This window comes from Stegostoma tigrinum, chromosome 45 (assembly GCF_030684315.1).
Source record: "Stegostoma tigrinum isolate sSteTig4 chromosome 45, sSteTig4.hap1, whole genome shotgun sequence".
Lineage (NCBI taxonomy): Eukaryota > Metazoa > Chordata > Chondrichthyes > Orectolobiformes > Stegostomatidae > Stegostoma > Stegostoma tigrinum.
In genome coordinates, this window is record NC_081398.1 from 1,213,046 (window position 1) to 1,231,278 (window position 18,233).

The following is an 18,233-nucleotide window of genomic DNA, read 5'->3' on the forward strand; positions in this document are numbered from 1 at the left end:
GTACGGATGTTGGAGTGGGCTGGTGGGTCCTGGCGAGTGTGGTTCCCAGGGAGAGCATCAGTATGTACAAGGAATCCCAGGAAGTGTGTCGGTATTTGCAGGGGTTCCCCAGGGAGTGTGGTGATAGTTTTAGGGTGTCCCCAGGGCAAAATGTAGATTTAATATCCACAAAATCTCATTAGTTTGAGAAATCTGTCTGCTCATTGAAATGTCTTCATTCCCAAATAGCTGCAGCTGACAATTGATGAATACAAAGCATCCAGTCAGTTAATTAAACAATATGCCTATCAGATGAGTGAAATGCTGCTGGTACATATCGACAGTAAGCGCACGTACAGTGACAAGGAGTTTGAAGAAGCACAGCAGGCGCATCAAGAAAACATCCAGGCAAAACTATCAAAATTACACAAGGAGATTGTAGCAATCATGCGTCAGACATATCTGGTCTTTAAGAGCGATGGATCTGAGGTGCGTTTGATGTGTTTTGATGTGCATATGTACCATCGAGATGTCACAATCCTTTTCCTTCTCTTATTACTACCCTGGTTTACAAAATTCCTGCATCTCAGGGATCATTGCTGCTATCCCTCTCTTAAGTAGCATCACCCACCCTTCAGGATTGAAAGATTAACTTCCTTCTTACAAAAAGCAAATACTGCAGGTGCTGGAAATACTCAAAAGGTCAGGCAGTATCAGCAGAGAGAGAAAAACAGGAGTTAACATTTTGGTTCAATGACCTCTCACCAGAACTGAGAAAAGGTAGTAATGGTTTTGGGGAAGAGGCGAGGGTTTGAAGAGGATGAGCTAAAGGGAACATACTTTGGATGACACTGTGCTGTGTGTTCATTTTGCTTCTGTGGAGACGTCACTTCTCCAAAAGGTGCATTGTAACAATTCAGGATGTGTAGTTATTACTTGGAAACTTAGATTCTAAAGTGGAAGAACAATATGTAACTGATTTGTATTTATATGATTTGATTTGATTTATTCTTGTCACATGTACGCAAGTACAGTGAAAAGCTCTGTTTTATGAGCAGTACCGGCAAATCATAACAAGGAAAGGCATACAGATCATGGGGTACTTAAATGGGGCAAGGCGTACAAGATTACGACTGCACATTAGATTTAAAATTAGAGAGGTCCATTTAGTAGTCTAATAAGAGCAGGGAAGAAGCTGTTGGTATGTACATTCTTGGCCTGTTGGTATGTACGTTCAAGCTTATGAATCTTCTGCCTAACAGAAGAAGTTGGAAGAGAGTATTACTGGCGTTGGAGGGGTATTTGATGATGTTGGCAGCCTTTCCACTGCAAGGAGACGTGCAGGTGTTGTGTGTGCTGGGAAGGGTTTGGATATAGTTTCAGTTTCATTTTTGAACTCTTTGAATGGAGATAGAGTGTCTGAAGCTCTGTTTACATGCTTCATGCCACATTATGTACATACATGTTGTCAATTGTTGGAAAAACTCATTGGTTGACTCACGTCCTTTAACGAAACTGCTGTCTTTACCCTGTGTGGCCTGCATGTGACTCCAGAACCTCAGCCATGTGGTTGACTCTTAATTGCTCTCTGGGTGATTTGGGATGGGCAATAAATGCTGGCCAAGCTATATCCCATGAATACATTTAAAAAAAACTGTCTCCATGCCCCTCATAATCTTAAACACCTTCATCAGGGCCCCTCAATCTTTCTTGCTCCAAAGTTTTTCCTCCCTTTTTATGTGTGTAATAAGCCTTAATGTTCCTTTGTTAAAAGAATAGTGGCAGTTTCTTTGGACTATGTCCACTGACTGACCACCATGGTAAACCAATAGCAAAAACAGAACTTAAGTTGTATATCAAGCCAGGTTCCACTTTGAGATCAGACTTGGTCATATTATTCAATCCAGATGCATTATGGCCTGGTACAATAACTTTTCTGTCCAGTCCAGTAAGAAACTACAGAGAGTCGTGAACACAGCCCAGTCCATCACGCAAACCACCCTTCCATCTATTGACTCCATTTATACTTCTCACTGCCTCGGAACGATGGTCAACACCAAAGACCTCTCCCACCCCAGTTATAATCTCTTCCACCCTCTTCAGTCAGGCAGAAGATACAAAAGCTGAAACACACATACCAACAGATTCAAGAACACCTCCTTCCCTGCTGTTATTAGACTTGTGAATGGACCTCTCAAATTTAAAATTTAATTCTGATCTCGCTGTCTGTGCACTTTCTCTGCAGCCATAACATTGTATTCCCTGCTTTGTTCTATTACCCTATTGCACTTTGTATGGCATGACCTGCCTGTGTAGCGTGCAAAACAGAACTTTTCATCGTACCCTGGTACATGTGACAATAATAAATCAAATCAAAATAATAGTATGCTGTCCTTTTGATGGTATTTCATCAATAAAGAAAGGCAGAAAGTCAATATGGGCCATTGCTTGATGTAGGCCCATCGGCAAGAGTGCTGGGAGACCAAACAAGAGTAATATCAAATATAACAGAATGGGGCCAATGGTACAGTAAACCATTGTGCCTCATTCTTTTTAATGATGGAGAATCACACAGCTCAGAACGAGGCCATTTGGCCCATTGTGCCTCTGTTGTCAGTTCCAAAATGCTATCCACTGCATCCTTGGATGTTTTTTCAACCCTGCAATTCTTTTTCCCACCAACGTTGCTAGTGCAGTAAGTTTGATAATTAATATGATATTGATTTTGTACCTTGTGGCCTTGTAGGTACAGCATTATTGGTTGAATTATGCCAAAAAGGTTGATCGAACAGTAGAAGAAGCCTTCAGAGTGAACATTAAACGGTCATTGCTGGAGTTGTCCAAGGCCATCAATGGGGATCCCAAATCCACACCCAATGCTCTCTTCAGGGTCATGGTGACTCTTCTGGATGACACTTCAGGTGGCCCACCACAGGTAGAGCTATTTCACAACTTGCTGTGCTCATTATAGCTTTTTCATACTCATGTGGCATTTGGAAGGTATGGAGGGTGATCCGATAAACATCTTTATAAATTTTGCAAGATTCAGCTGGATGGACAGACGGACTATTTCTACTTGTGGCTGGTGAGCTGGAAGTCTAGAACAGGAGGTTAAAACCTTAAGATTTGAGCCAGTCTATTCAGGAATGATGTCAGGAAGCATTTCTTCATAGAGAGGAGGCGGAATCTGAAACTTTCTTCCCCTCAACAGCTGAAGAACAATTGATAAAACTAACATTTTTGGTTAAAAGAAGTAAGAAATCTGGATCAAAGTCGAGTTGAGGTATGGCTGGACCATGATTTAATTGAATGGCAGATCAAGAATGGTAGTGCTGTGGCTCAGTTGGTTAAAGTGCCTAGCGAGTAAATACGTGACCCTAAGTTCATATCAGAGCTACTGACCAGGAGGAAATCTACACTAGTTCCTGTGTTCATAGCCTGTACCTTATATGGAGAGGAAAACAGGAGTGGGATACTGAAGTTGTGTGCTCATTATGGGCGGTACGGTGGCTCAGTGGTTAGCACTGCAGCCTCACAGTGCCAGGGACCTGAGCTCGATTCGACCCTTGGGTGACTGTCTGTAGAGTTTGCACATTCTCTCTCGCGTCTGCGTGATTTCCTTTGGGTGCTCCGGTTTCCTCCCACAGTCCAAAGATGCGCAGGCTAGGTGGATTGGCCATGCTAAACTGCCCGTAGTGATCAGGGGTGTGTAGATTAGGTGAGTTATTGGGGGGTGGGTCTGGGTCGGATGCTGCGAGGGTTGGTGTGGACTTATTGGGCCAAAGGGTCTGTTTCCACACTGTGGGGATTCTATGATCTAAGATTGAATGGCCTATTGTTTCTACTTTGTGTTATTGTTCTGTGCCTTAGTTCATTATTTACTAATTCCGTACTCATCTGCTTTCACTGGATTTGCTTTCAGGTGGAGTTTTCACCCACTCTGGCTAGGCTTGCAAGTACTGTCAACAGCGTCAGTTTTCAGGTTAAGAACACCCTTTCCATCTTCAAACGTATCCCAGAGTTACTGACCAGGAGGAAATCTACACTGGTTCCTGTGTTCCAAAATATTGGTAAGTAATGATTGTTGGAGCCATGATTCTTTTCTGCATTTACAAGGAAAGTGAGACCTGAGCAACACATGCCTCAAGGAATTACATCACACAATGTCATATCATGCTGATACCGCACCAGAATTCACACTGCAATATATCACATGCCCAGAAGACAAAAGTACTCCTAGTTGACATGGTTTAAACTGTTTCTAAATACAATTTGATCAAAATACACCGGCACCTATCTTAATAAATATGTACATTTTCATGATATTTCAATGTTGACCCAAAGCAGGATTAATATCTGTGCTGGGCATAGCCTCAGACTGAAGGGACAACCCTTGAGTACTGAGATGGAGAGAAATTTCTTCAGCCAGAAGACAGTGAATCTGCAGAAGTCATTACTGCAGAGGGCTGTGGAGGCCAAGTCATTGAATGTCTTTAGGACAGAGATAGATATTTTCTTGATTAGGAGGGGTATCAAGCGTTATAGGGAGAAGGCAAGAGAATGGAGGTTGAAAGACATATCAGTTGTGATCAAATGTCAGAGCAGACTTGATGGGCTGAATGGCCTAATTCTGCTCCTGTATCTTATGGTCTAATGAGGACAACAAGGAGGAACTGGGTACGTTAATTGATGTGCCTGTGAAAATGGCACAAATAACCATTTTTACCCGTGCGCCCCCATGTTCTGTATACTCAGGATGGCCAATTTATGAGTGATTCTGTGTTTAGGATGACAGTAAAGTTGAGGAATAACATCCCTGGAGTACAGTTGGGAAATGATCAGAAAATTTATTCAGAAATTGATTCTGTGTGGGGTGTGTTTTTAAGCCAAAGTTAAACAGTCCAGGTTAACTACTTTGTAGGTAAGGCACACAATGGTTGTAGTTGCCTGAAAATGGGCTGCAGAAGAATTTCACCCAGCAGGTGGGGGGCAGAAATGGGAAAGCTTGCTCCATCATTCACCTTGAATCCATTCCTCATTGTCCCCCTGTCTGGCGTTATCATAATATAAAAATAATTCTCACCACTGTTTCCCAGTCTCTCCATGCTCTTACCCTTTCCCAATCTTAAACTTCCTCCTGCTCCACAATCTCTCAAGACTTCTACATTCCTCCAATTCAGCATCCTACACATTCTTCATTTTAATTGCATCACCATTATCTGTGCTTTCAGCTGTCACATTCTGGAAATCTAGAATTCCTATCCTAAATCCATTCCATCCCTCTCTGCTCCTTTAAATGCTTCTTAAAATCTTATAGCTTTTATAGAGCTGTAGAGTCATGCAGCATGGAAACAGACCCTTTAGTTAAACCAATCCATGCGGAGCATAATCCCAAACTAAACTAGTCCCACCTGCCTGCTCCTGGTCCATATCCCTCCAAACACTTCCTGTTCATGTACCTATCCAAAGGTCTTTTAAAGCTTGAAACTGTACCCACATCCATCACTTCTTCCGGATGTTCATTCCACACACGAACCACCGTCTGTGTAAAAAAACATTGCCTTTCATGTCTTTTTTATATTTCTCTCCTCTCTCCTTAAAAATGTGCCTGTGAGTCTTGAAATCCCCCATCCCAGGGAAGATAACTACTGTTAACTCTATCTATACCACTCATTATTTTGTAAACTTCTATCAGGTCACCTGTCAACCTCCAACTAAAAATGTCCCAGCCTATCCAGCTTTTCTTTATGACTGAAACCTTCCGTACCTGGCAACAGCATGGTAAACTCTTCTGAGCCCTCTCCAGCTGAATAATACTCTTCCTATAACTAGGTGACCAGAACTGGACATAGTATTCCAGAAGAGACCTCACCAATGTCCTGTGCAACCGCAACATGATCTCCTTTAGTTCGGTGTCAAATGTTACATTGCTGTAGATCACATTGGAATGATTTACTGCACAAGGGAGTTAAATAAGTGAAAGTTCTTATTACGATGCATTTACTTCTTGTAGAGAATGATGACGAAATTAGGAAGATCCAAGGTCTGATCAATTCTGGCATGGCGACCAATGCTTCAAATCTTCAGAACTATCTGAAAACCTGGGACACCTATCGTGAGATCTGGGAGATTAACAAAGATTCCTTCATCCGCCGTTACCAGCGCCTCAATCCAGCGGTGTCATCCTTTGATGCAGACATTGCTCGGTGAGAGATCCTGGCTGAGACTATAACTTGTTCAAAACCCGTCTGTTGCACAGAGTTCATACTGGACCTGTAATCATTTCTATCACTCCTTATTGATGTTAGTGCCCTCTGTATTTTCCTTTGGTTTCTTTCTCATACACACACAGAGTATACGGTTGCCGGCCTTCAAACTATGCAGCAATCCTCCAGCAGTCGTTGGTTATAAAACAGATCTTTATTTGATTCATTCCATGGCTTACAATGCAGAAAAATCAACGACATGGTCTTTGCAATGCAACTTAACCATAAACTAAGGCTTTTCTTTTCTTCATTCATTAATGGGATGAGGGCGTCTCTGGCTAGGCCAGCATTTATTGCCCATCCCTAATTGCCCAGAGGGCAGTTATGAGTCAACCACATTGCTGTGGATCTGGAGTCACGTGTAGGCCAGACAAGGTACGGTTGGCAGTTTCATTCCCTAAAGGACATTAGTGAACTAGATGCGTTTTTCCCAACAATCAGCAATGGATTCATGGTCATCATTAGATTCTTAATTCAAGATTTTTAAAATTTCAAATTCTACCTTCTGCAGTGCTGGAATTTGAACCCAGTTTTCCAGAACATCCCTTGGATCTCTGGATTAACAGTCCAGCAATAATATCACCAGGCCTTTGCCTCCCCTAACTCAAATGACAAATCATGTGCTTTAGCTTTGCCATTAGTGTTGCTGTTGATAAGTGGTCCTTATTTCTTAACTCATTTGATCTTTGCTTTTCTGTTGTAGTTACACGGAAGTGGCCAACAATGTCCAGAAGGAGGAGACCATTGTGCAGATTCAGTTTGTCCTTCTCGATTGTTCTCCGTTAAAATTCTCCCTTGTTCAGCACTGCAACGAGTGGCAAAATAAATTCACCACACTACTGAGTGAGATGGCAAGCCACATGCTGCTCGACTTCTGTCAATTCCTTGAAGAAAATAGCAACAAGTGGGTTTGAGCACATACCTTTGCAGTCTTACTATGCTAGCCCTGTTTGCACCTGTTTCCAGTTTCCTGCTGATAATCTGGCTGTCCTTTCTCCATCATAATTGATTAATCACAAATGGACTGGCATGTGTTCTCCTAAAATATGACCCTCTGCTGTTCTGTAGGGCAGGACTTATACACTTAAGGCTAAGATCCTGGGTGTGTTGCTGAACAAAGAGACCTTGGAATGCAGGTTCATAATTCCTTGTAAGTGGAGTCGCAGGTAGACAGGAGAGTGAAGAAGGCATTTGGTGCGCCGACCAGTCCCCCCTCCACCGACCACCTCATCCGCCTAGCCGAACTCGTCCTCACCCTCAACAACTTCTCTTTCAATTCCTCCCACTTCCTACAGACAAAGGGGGTGGCCATGGGTACCTGCATGGGCCCAAGCTATGCCTGCCTCTTTGTAGGTTACGTGGAACAGTCCGTCTTCCGCACCTACACAGGCCCTAAACCCCACCTCTTCCTCCATTACATTGATGACTGTATCAGTGCCGCCTCTTGCTCCCAAGAGGAGCTCGAACAGTTCATTCACTTCACCAACACCTTCCACCCCAACCTCAAGTTTACCTGGACCATCTCCAACACATCCCTCACCTTCCTGGACCCCTCTGTCTCCATCTCAGGCAACCACCTAGAAACCGATGTCCATTTCAAGCCCACTGACTCCCACAGCTACCTGGAATACACCTCCTCCCACCCACCCTCCTGCAAAAATTCAATCCCCTATTCCCAATTCCTTCGCCTCTGCCGCATCTGTTCCCAGGTTGCGGCATTCCACTTCCGTATATCCCAGATGTCCTCATTCTTCAAGGACCGCAACTCCACACCCCCACCCCCATCTCCCCCACAGTGGTTGAGAACGCCCTCGACCGTGTCTCCCGCATTTCCCGCAACTCACCCCTCACACCCTGCCCCCGCAATAACCGCCAAAAGAGAATCCCCCTAGTCCTCACATACCACCCCGCCAACTTCCGGATACAACGCATCATCCTCCGACACTTCGCCATCTACAATCCAATCCCACCACCAAAGACATTTTTCCATCCCCACCCTTGTCTGCCTTCCGGAGAGACCAGTCTCTCTGGGACTCCCTTGTCCGCTCCACACTCCCTCCAACCCCACCACACCCGGCACTTTCCCTTGCAACCGCAGGAAGTGCTACAGTGCCCCCACACCTCCTCCCTCACCCACATCCCAGGCCCCAAGATGACTTTCCACATCAAAGAGGTTCACCTGCACATCTGCCAATGTGGTATACTGCATCCGATGTACCAGTTGTTGCTTCCTCTACATTGGGGAAACCAAGCAGAGGCTTGGGGACCGCTTTGCAGAACACCTACGCTCGGTTCACAATAAACAACTGCACCTCCCAGTCGTGAACCATTTCAACTCCCCCTCCCATTCTTTAGATGACATGTCCATCATGGGCCTCCTGCAGTGCCATAATGATGCCACCCGAAGGTTGCAGCAACAGCAACTCCTATTCCGCTTGGGAACCCTGCAGCCCAATGGTGTCAATGTGGATTTCACAAGCTTCAAAATCTCCCCTCCCCCCAATGCATCCCAAAACCAGCCCAGCTCGTCCCTGCCTCTTAACCTGTTCTTCCTCTCACCTATCACCCCTCCCACCTCAAGCCGCACCTCCATTTCCTACCTACTAACCTCATCCCGCCCCCTTGACCTGTCTGTCCTCCCCTCCCCACCTATCGCCTCCCCACCTATGCTGTCCTCTCCACCTATCTTCTCCTTAATGCATCTTCGGTCTGCCTCCCCCTCTCTCCCTATTTATTTCAGAACCCTCTCCCCATCCCCCTCTCTGATGAAGGGTCTAGGCCCGAAACGTCAGCTTTTGTGCTCCTGAGATGCTGCTTGGCCTGCTGTGTTCATCCAGTTCCACACTTTGTTACCTCAATCTGTATTGAGTATAGAAGTTGGGAGGTCACGATGAGGCTGTGCACCTTGGTGAGGCCACTTTTTGGAATACTGCATGCAATTCTGGTCTCCCTGCTATAGGAAGAATGTTGTGAAACTTGAAAGGATTAAAAAAAGATTTACAAGGATTTTGCCAAGGTTGGAGGATTTGAGCTACAGGGAGAGGTTGAGTAGGCTGGGGCTATTTTCCCTGGAGTGTTCGGTGCCTTATTGAGGTTTATAAATTTGAGTGGCATAGATAGGGTGAATAGCCAAGATCTTTTCCCCAGGCGGGAGAGTTCAAAACTAGAGGGAATAGATTTAAGGTGAGATGGGCAAGATTTAAAAGGGGACTAAAGTGCAACTTTTTCACGTTCAGGGTGGTGCATGTATGTAATGAGCTGCAGAGGAAGTAGTTGAGGCTGGTACAATATCAGTACTTGACAGACATCAGGATAGGTACATGAATAAGAGATAATGGGAACTGCAGATGCTGGAGATTCCAAGATAATAAAATATGAGGCTGGATGAACACAGCAGGCCAAGCAGCATCTCAGGAGCACAAAAGCTGACGTTTCGGGCCTAGACCCTTCATCAGAGAGGGGGATGGGGAGAGGGAGCTGGAATAAATAGGGAGAGACGGGGAGGCGGACTGAAGATGGAGAGTAAAGAAGATAGGTGGAGAGAGTATAGGTGGGGAGGTAGGGAGGGGATAGGTCAGTCCAGGGAAGACGGACAGGTCAAGGGGGTGGGATGAGGTTAGTAGGTAGCTGGGGGTGCGGCTTGGTGTGGGAGGAAGGGATGGGTGAGAGGAAGAACCGGTTAGGGAGGCAGAGACAGGTTGGACTGGTTTTGGGATGCAGTGGGTGGGGGGGGGGAAGAGCTGGGCTGGTTGTGTGGTGCAGTGGGGGGAGGGGACGAACTAGGCTGGTTTAGAGATGCAGTAGGGGAAGGGGAGACCTATCCCCTCCCTACCTCCCCACCTATACTCTCTCCACCTATCTTCTTTACTCTCCATCTTCGGTCCGCCTCCCCCTCTCTCCCTATTTATTCCAGCTCCCTCTCCCCATCCCCCTCTCTGATGAAGGGTCTAGGCCCGAAACGTCAGCTTTTGTGCTCCTGAGATGCTGCTTGGCCTGCTGTGTTCATCCAGCCTCACATTTTATTATCTAGGTACATGAATAAAAAGGGTTTAGAGGGGTATGATCCAAATGCTGACAAATGGACGAGATTATTTAGGATCTCTGGTGAGCATGGACAAGTTGGACTGAAGGGTCACTCTTTCCTGGGTGCTATTCCAAAAGAGAGGCTTACATGTCTGTACCACCTTGAACTTAAGGTGCCCCAAATGCTTTACAGCCAACCTTGAGCAACTGTAAATGGGAGGAAACCACAGCTAGGGATAATCACTATCATTGAAAGTGCCAACCTCATTGTCACCTGGCTCTTTGCCAATCGCAAAGGAAATTCTTTTGAGGAATGCTATGCAAACATCTCAACAAATATTTGAAGATTGGCGAGGGTCCACCATTGAGCAGGGACTGTATGTTTAAAACATTGAGCCAGTCTCTTCACTGTTGATCAGTGAGAATGATCATAGAATTACAGAAAGAATTGTAATAATGAAGGCCAATCATGTTGGTGCTAGGCAAAGGAGCTAGGGGTCAGGTGAAAGAGCAATCAAGTCTAAATTTGCCTTTCCAGCTCTTTGTCTGTAACCCAATAGTTTTCAACAACTTGAGTGTGTATCTCACGCATTTTAAATGTTACAGGATTTCTGGCTTTTCACTTCACTTCACTTCAGCCATCCCTATTCTAAAGAAAATAAACCCAGAGGAGCCAACTCTCTTCATTGCTAAAGATCTCCATTCCTGACAATATCCTCAGGATTCTTCTCCCTTGAGTTTCTAGTGTGATCACATTTTGCACTGTCCTTACTTGTACTATTTTCTGTCTTGCACTAAACATTTAGAGTAAGCCATATTCCTCAGAACTTGGAAGAACTGACTGCTGGGATCCAGCACCTGGAGCATCTTCAGAACGAACTCCCAAAGACTGAGGCACGCATCAATCCCATCCATGAGCAGTTTAACATCCTGGAGAAATATGAGTTCCAAATTGAAGAAAGTGTAAGTGTGGAGCTGGCGTTGCAAGTCAAGCACTAGGTTGAGCTGTCCTACACTTTTACGTTGTTCTGATTCTCTCTCCCTCCCTCTCCCATCCTTTTGCTGCAGGTCCAACAGAGGCTGGAGTTAATGAATGGCGAATGGCTCAACTACCAACAGGCGATCAATGACAGTGAAGCTATGCTGAAGAGGCAAAAGGAGAAGTTCAGAAGTGGCCTCATCCACTCTGCAGAAGACTTGAAGAAGAAGACTCATAATGCCATTGAAGATTTTAACACGAGAGGTAGACGCCCCATGCCACTCACCCTGATTCCTGCATTTCAGTACAATTTTCATCCAGACCCACAGTTAAAGGAAGAGCTGTACTGCAATACTGCGTTTCATGACCAATGGACCAACCAATCTGTCTCTCAACCAAAATCACAAATAACAATTGTCTGGTTATTATTACATTGCAGCATGTGGGACCTTACTCTGCGCAATTGTCTCCTGCATTATTACATTACAGCAGTAACAATATTTCATAAGAACTTAATCGGCTGTTAACTGTCTTAAGACATGCAGTGAGTTCTTTTCTTTCCATTGTCTGACACAACAGCATTGACCCTCCGACAGCGCGCCGCTCCCTCGGCGCCGACCCTCCGACAGCGCGCCGCTCCCTCGGCGCCGACCCTCCGACAGCGCGCCGCTCCCTCGGCGCCGACCCTCCGACAGCGCGCCGCTCCCTCGGCGCCGACCCTCCGACAGTATGGCAATTACTCAGTATTGTATTGGGAATGAAAACAAAAATTTCTGGTGAAACTCTGGGTTCTGAAGAAAATCAAAGCATTAACTCTGCCTTCTTCTCACAGATGCTGACAGATTTGCTGAGTTTCACAAGCAATTTCTGTTCTCTGTTCCTGATCGCCAGCATTCACATCCCTTTGTTTTATTTTACTGTAATGGGAATGTCCATTTGGATAATTAGCTCGGATCTTTCTGGTGGTGCTTGAACATATTCCTTCTAATTCTTGTATGAACATTAGCCTGTGAGCTATATCTGATACATGATTTACATTAGTCTTGATGTGAGAATCCCTTGATCTGCATTGGTGATTGGTTCCAGTGAACTTCCCTTCTTTCAGCTATTTGAACAGTTTAATTCTTGCTTTTTACAGGGCATATGCAAGTGCATCTACACCATATGGATCCTTATTGGCGTAAGACAACCAGAAAGTGTTAATTGGTGCATTTCATGAAGTGTCTACCTCACTCTTTGGGTTGTGAATGTTTTGCTGGGAAGCAAGAAATAGAAATGGTTTGGCTCACAAGTTCTGGGGAGGGAATTCAGAGTTCATTTGGTACTTTTCCTCACTGAGGTAGCTGAACGAACACTGCTGGTGGTCCAGGAGTGATTTCTTCTACCACCACCCCTGTTGGTGTAGGCCATGATCTCCCACAAATTGAAACATCTGCCATTTTTCTCCTTTCAGGGCCCTTCAGCAGTTTGGTAAGCACAGAAGCGGCCCTGAGCATGATCAGTGAACTACGAAATAACCTCAACCTCCTCAAGCAAGAGGAAGAAACCATTCGCAATGGCCTCAATGTCTTCAAGATTGATCAGCCTGTGTCCAAAGAGCTGCAGAATCTGGAGAAGGTAAGGAAGTGAAATACAACACAGCCCACTGTGCCTATGCTAGCTGTTTGAAAAGTGTCTCCAATCTGTCCCAGTCTCTCAAATCCTCCACTCCACTCCACACTCCCTCTAGGCCTACACAATTACTGCTATCATATTAACCTGAATCCCTTTGAAATTACTTTCTAAAAATATTTGGTCAGAGGATATGAGCATTGCTAAAAAGGCTAACATCCTATGGCCCTGGAGACCAGTTAGGAATCAGTCACATTGGGCATAGAGTCAAATATTGCCTGTGTCGGGTAAAGGTTGGCGATGTTTCTGATTGAAATAAGGATAGTTATTGCTGAAAGCTCAGCAGGACTGTGAGCATCTGTGGAGAGGAATCAGAGTTAATGTTTTGGGTCTAGTGACCCTTTCTCAGATCTTTCGGCACAAAAACCAACATTTTCCTAGCTACCATCAGTTCCAGGGAAGGTTCACCAGACCCGATTTCTCTCCACGGATGCTGCCGGACCTGCTGAACATTTACAGTAATTTCTGTCATTGTTTCTGATTTCCAGCGTCCGCAGTTCTTTTGGTTTTGATTTTGGAAAGGATTGAATCTGTTTTTGCATTCCATATTACAGCAACTCACTGTTTACATGAAAAACCGTCTCCTTTGTCCAACTGTTCTTCTCTCTCTTTGGGCTCTATCTCCATTTATCATTTAGTCCTTACCCCCTCTCCCCAACCCTATCTTCTGCAGATAAACTAACATTTTCCAGCTACCATCGGTTCTGAGGGAGAGTCACTCGACGTGAAACTTTAACTCTGATTTCTCTCTCCACGGACACTGCCAGACCTGCTAAGCTTTTACAGCAATTTCTGTTTTTGTTTCTTTTGAACTTTGCTTTTGTTTCTAGGATCTGGATTTCCTGCAGCAAGCCTGGGAGGTCACCAAACAATGGGAAGAATCTTGGGCAGAGTGGAAAGGAGGCAAATTCAGCTCTCTGCAGACACAGATTATGGAGAACACGGCCATGGGATATTTCAGGAAACTTAACAAGCTGAGCCAGATTCTCAAGGTATTCAGCCCTTTATTTTATAGCCCTAATAGGATAAGCGTATTGCTGCGAATCCATTTCACAAGTGTATTTAAAGTTAATATAGGGAGCCTCAGGACCAAAGACTGAAATCCCTTGCACCCTCTAACTATGCCTACCTCTTCCTATTTCAATGAAGATTTCTGATTTATTTCATCAAAGTGTGAAGGTATGTGCCAAATATGTGCGCAACTCTATCTTCACTGTAACCACCATCAAGTCTTTGCCTACTAGACGTAGTCACCTGGCTCCCTGCCTCTTCCAGCCAATCAGAAGCCAGCAGCCCCTGTGAGTAGCAAAGGCTCCTCAAAGACCAAAGGTGCTAGTGTCACGACATTGCCAAGGCCCCGGGGCAGTGGGCAAGGTAGGTGGCTAATCACTAAGGCAGGTTCGCAGGGTGTATATCCATACTCTATACTCTGCAACCCCCAAATTTGTACCTCCTCAGACTGAGCAGGTAGAGGCCTTTCTACTCCCTCAATCAGACGACTCTGTTATACCATTCGGGAAAAGTCTTTGCTTGCAACAGGATGAATCACAGTGATGTCATGAAGTAATTCTTAAGTCTTTATGAATTGGTTACTCCACACCATTTGTTGGTGATGTGTTGGAGAGGTCCAATATGGTGATTTCTGTACAGAATTTACTTTTTCTCAGGTGGCAGGAAGGGGATAGGAATCTCTGTGGTACCAGCTCAGATGATTATCTGTCTTTCCTGCCACCCTTCCCATCCTCTTGTCAGGAGGAGACTGTCCATCGCTGCTATTATAGGAAACATGCACGTAGTACACTATATCCATATGAATATCAACATATCAACTAAACACTTTTTTTTTTCCATTTGCGCCGATTGTTTATTCATGCTTTTTTCAACCACACTTGGGTCTTGCACTACCCACCTCGTCCAAACAGAAAGGAAGTTTGGCCAAGCTTTTTGTTTTGAAGATCATGAGGCTGTTATTTTTATTGCAGCACCAGCGTTAGCCAATCCTCTCTCCACCCGAGCATGTCATGGTGCTGCATTTGTTGGCCCTGAGACTCCAGGAAGTCGAGCAGTTGGTATTCAGCAAAACCCAAACAGGACTTTAGTTTGTCGCAATGATTTGGCTTCTGAATAGACAAAAGTCCCCTTGTGCTGGTGCAACAGAATGGAGGGAGAAAACTGCATAAATGAGCTTTCCCATAAAATGGACATCTGTGGATAGATTCAACCAACATGTATAGCAAATTATACAAAGAGAGCTCTGAAGCCACAATGTGTGTTAGATGGATGATGCCAGCATAACCAAAGAGGCCGGGTAGCACGGTGGCTCAGTGGTCATTACAGTTGTCTCACAGTGCCAGGGACCCAGGTTCAATTCTACCCTCGGGCGACTGTCTGTGTGGAGTTTGCACATTCTCCCCGTGTCTGTGTGTATTTTCTCCAGTTGCTCCAGTTTCCTCCCACAGTCCAAAGATGTGAAGGTCGGTTTGGATTGGCCGTGCTAAATTACCCATAGTGTCCAAGGATGTGCAAGCTGAGTGGGATAGCCATGGGAATGCAGGGTTACAGGGGTGTGGTGGGGGTAGATCTGAGTGGGATGTTCTTTGGCGTGGCACTGTGGACTCGATGGGCCGAATGGCTTGCTTGTTTCAATGAAACTAAAAGCTCAATTGACTGAGAAATGAGCCCAGAGGAAAGCAGAAATGCAGTGCCCAGGTGAGAAACCCAAGTCTTCCTGAGCAGCAGAGATTGCTGTTGTGAGCATAGTGTATGTGGATCCTGAGTCACGGCAATTGATGCCGAAATGCAGGAGTCCCAAACCCATTCAAGAGAATGCACCCGGTATATTCAAATTTTAGTTCCATGGCATTTAGGAGTTGCTGTAGGTTCTGTCCACTCCTGTAAACAGTGACTGTAAGCAGTTACAGGGACTGCCAGGTACAGAGATGGACCGTATGAAAGGCCTGCCTTGGGGTACCGGGGGATTAGTGTGGATTCTGGCAATCCCTATAAACAGTGACTGTAAGCAGACACGGGACTGCTGGGTGTGGAAGTGGACTGTATGAAAGGCTCCAGGCACTAAACTGCTTTTTCAAAAAAGAAAGCCCCTGTCCTTCACACTTCCTGGTTCTGATAAAGCTAAAATGAACTTCTAAACGTCCACTGCAGACTTAGTTTAAAAAGTAAAGCTAATGTATAATTACTCATTCACTGCATTTATATTCCTTCAGCTAAGTAATCTCTTTGACACACATTTCATTCAAATACTTGATCTCTTATATAAATGGATATTTATATTTATCATCCTACCTCAAAGATGTCATAATTACTTTTGGCTGTCAATAAAATTATGAAGGAGATGCACCCTTTGTGATAATAGTAGGTTGTGAAATCACTCATGCAGCTCAAATCTTCTAAAGCCCTCTGCTTTCTATCAACAGGCAATGAAGTAGCAAGCTTATTATTTAAACTACTATTTTTAAAACAAATTCTAAAGACCAGGATATATAAATGCCTAGACAGCTAGACAGTTTCCAGGAGATTTAACTGTGACAGCTTGATATTTCCAATGAGTTTATTCACTTTTTACATACAGTCATTCTACTTTTCATAATTCCAAAGGGCATCTGACCTCTCCTACGGATGCACGTGAACCTAAACTGAACTCTGGTTGGAGCATCTTCTGAAAATTCTAAAGCCCACATATCGCATATCCCGTTGGTGAAAATTGGATCTAAATCAAATCAGCTGCATTACAACTTCCTCTTTAAATCTAATTTTAGACACCCTCAGTTTATCTCCCCATTGGTCCTAGTCCCCCACTGCCCCATCCCCACCTGATGAAAATAGCAGAAGTCCGGGTAAGCAGGCAAAACTTCAAGACATGGGGCTCTGGCTCCGTTTTAGTTTGCTCAAGATCCTTTCAGTCTTGCAAAGGTTCAGTCAAGAGTTGATGATCAGGGCACGACATAGGAGACAAATGGCTACTATGTCACCACAGGTACTCTAAGTGCTTCTGTGTACCAAACCCTATTAATGTTGAATTCACACAGCCCATTACAAAGTTGTTGTAACACCTTTCGTTGTCAGCACCTCTGGTGCTCACTCTAATAACAAGGTTCCTTTCTGTTATCTTCTACACAAACACGTGTGCCTACACGTACATGCACATACACACAGGCACACAACACTTGCATACAAATAGACATAGCACATAGACACAGGCGCGTACAGTCATCCACGCACACAGGCATATTCACCCTCTCATTCTAATGCATGCACGTGCAAGCACACGCACATGCACTCACGTACACACACACTCACATGCACTCTGCCACACACTGCCACACGCACTCTCTCGCTCGCTCTCACACTCACTCTCTCTCTCGCACTTGCCCTCTCTCTCACGCACTCACCCCCGCTCTCACGCACTCTCGTACGCTCTTGCTTTCACGGATTCTCGTACACTGTCTCACGCACTCACTTTCTCAGTCTTACTCACACGTGTGCGTGCACACACACACACACACATACAGACTCTCTCTCTCGCACGCGCGTGCACACTCCCCATTACCTCCAGCGTTGAATGCACACAAAGTTGTGTCTCAGGAGTGGCAGGTTTCTTGTTCATTAAAGATACTGAGAAGAGAGTTTCCTATTCGACTGTAGGTTCTTACACTTGGTTTGATTACAGTTTCCAAAATCAGGACAGCTATAAATAAAGGACAGAAGATGCCAGTTTCTCAGGTATCTGAAATTTGCAGCTATCGCTGTTCAGAGCCAAAATAGTTAATTGCGATGCTTCTGTTATACTTTTTAGGATAAGAATTGGGACGTTGTATCTGCATCAAAGAACAAGGTTCAGCAGTTTAAGAAGACAATGCCACTGATTACAGACTTGAGAAACCCAGCCATGCGCGACAGGTGCTTTTGGAAAGTCTTTCCTCCTTTGTTGTTAACCCTATCTTGATCACCCGAGAGAACATAACCCTTCACTTCAGTTGCTAAAACTTCATCTCCTGATTATCGCCTGTCCAAGGTCGGGCATGGCAATTATCCATTGGGGTGCAAGAGCTAAAGGGCGAGAAAAGTAGTAAATTGGCTTGGAAGCTATTTATTTATAAGGCAGTGAAACCTTGTAGCTCCATAGTCATGTTTTTCTGTTCTTCAGTATTAATGGAGGGAAATTGGAGCTTATTTTCTGACAAATGATTGTACGGGTAATTTACCCGTAGCTTTGAAATACAGCCTGTATATTAAACAGTTAAAACTGCTCCATTGTCTTTATTCAGAAATTGGAGATATAGTGTACTTTAAGAATT

At 44.7% G+C, this 18,233-nt stretch overlaps 1 protein-coding gene across 2 annotated transcripts in view; it reads left to right on the forward strand.

The window, feature by feature from the left end:
• dnah2 (dynein, axonemal, heavy chain 2) overlaps positions 1-18,233 on the forward strand; it is a 184,351-nt gene that overhangs the window by 37,842 nt on the left and 128,276 nt on the right. For both annotated transcript variants that reach the window (XM_059642660.1, XM_059642659.1), the window contains exons 17-26: positions 229-468; positions 2,726-2,914; positions 3,902-4,049; positions 5,993-6,185; positions 6,949-7,149; positions 11,075-11,231; positions 11,337-11,511; positions 12,701-12,864; positions 13,749-13,910; positions 17,732-17,835. In XM_059642660.1, the coding sequence (XP_059498643.1) occupies positions 229-468; positions 2,726-2,914; positions 3,902-4,049; positions 5,993-6,185; positions 6,949-7,149; positions 11,075-11,231; positions 11,337-11,511; positions 12,701-12,864; positions 13,749-13,910; positions 17,732-17,835 (1,733 nt within the window). The remainder of the gene's footprint in view (positions 1-228; positions 469-2,725; positions 2,915-3,901; positions 4,050-5,992; positions 6,186-6,948; positions 7,150-11,074; positions 11,232-11,336; positions 11,512-12,700; positions 12,865-13,748; positions 13,911-17,731; positions 17,836-18,233) is intronic.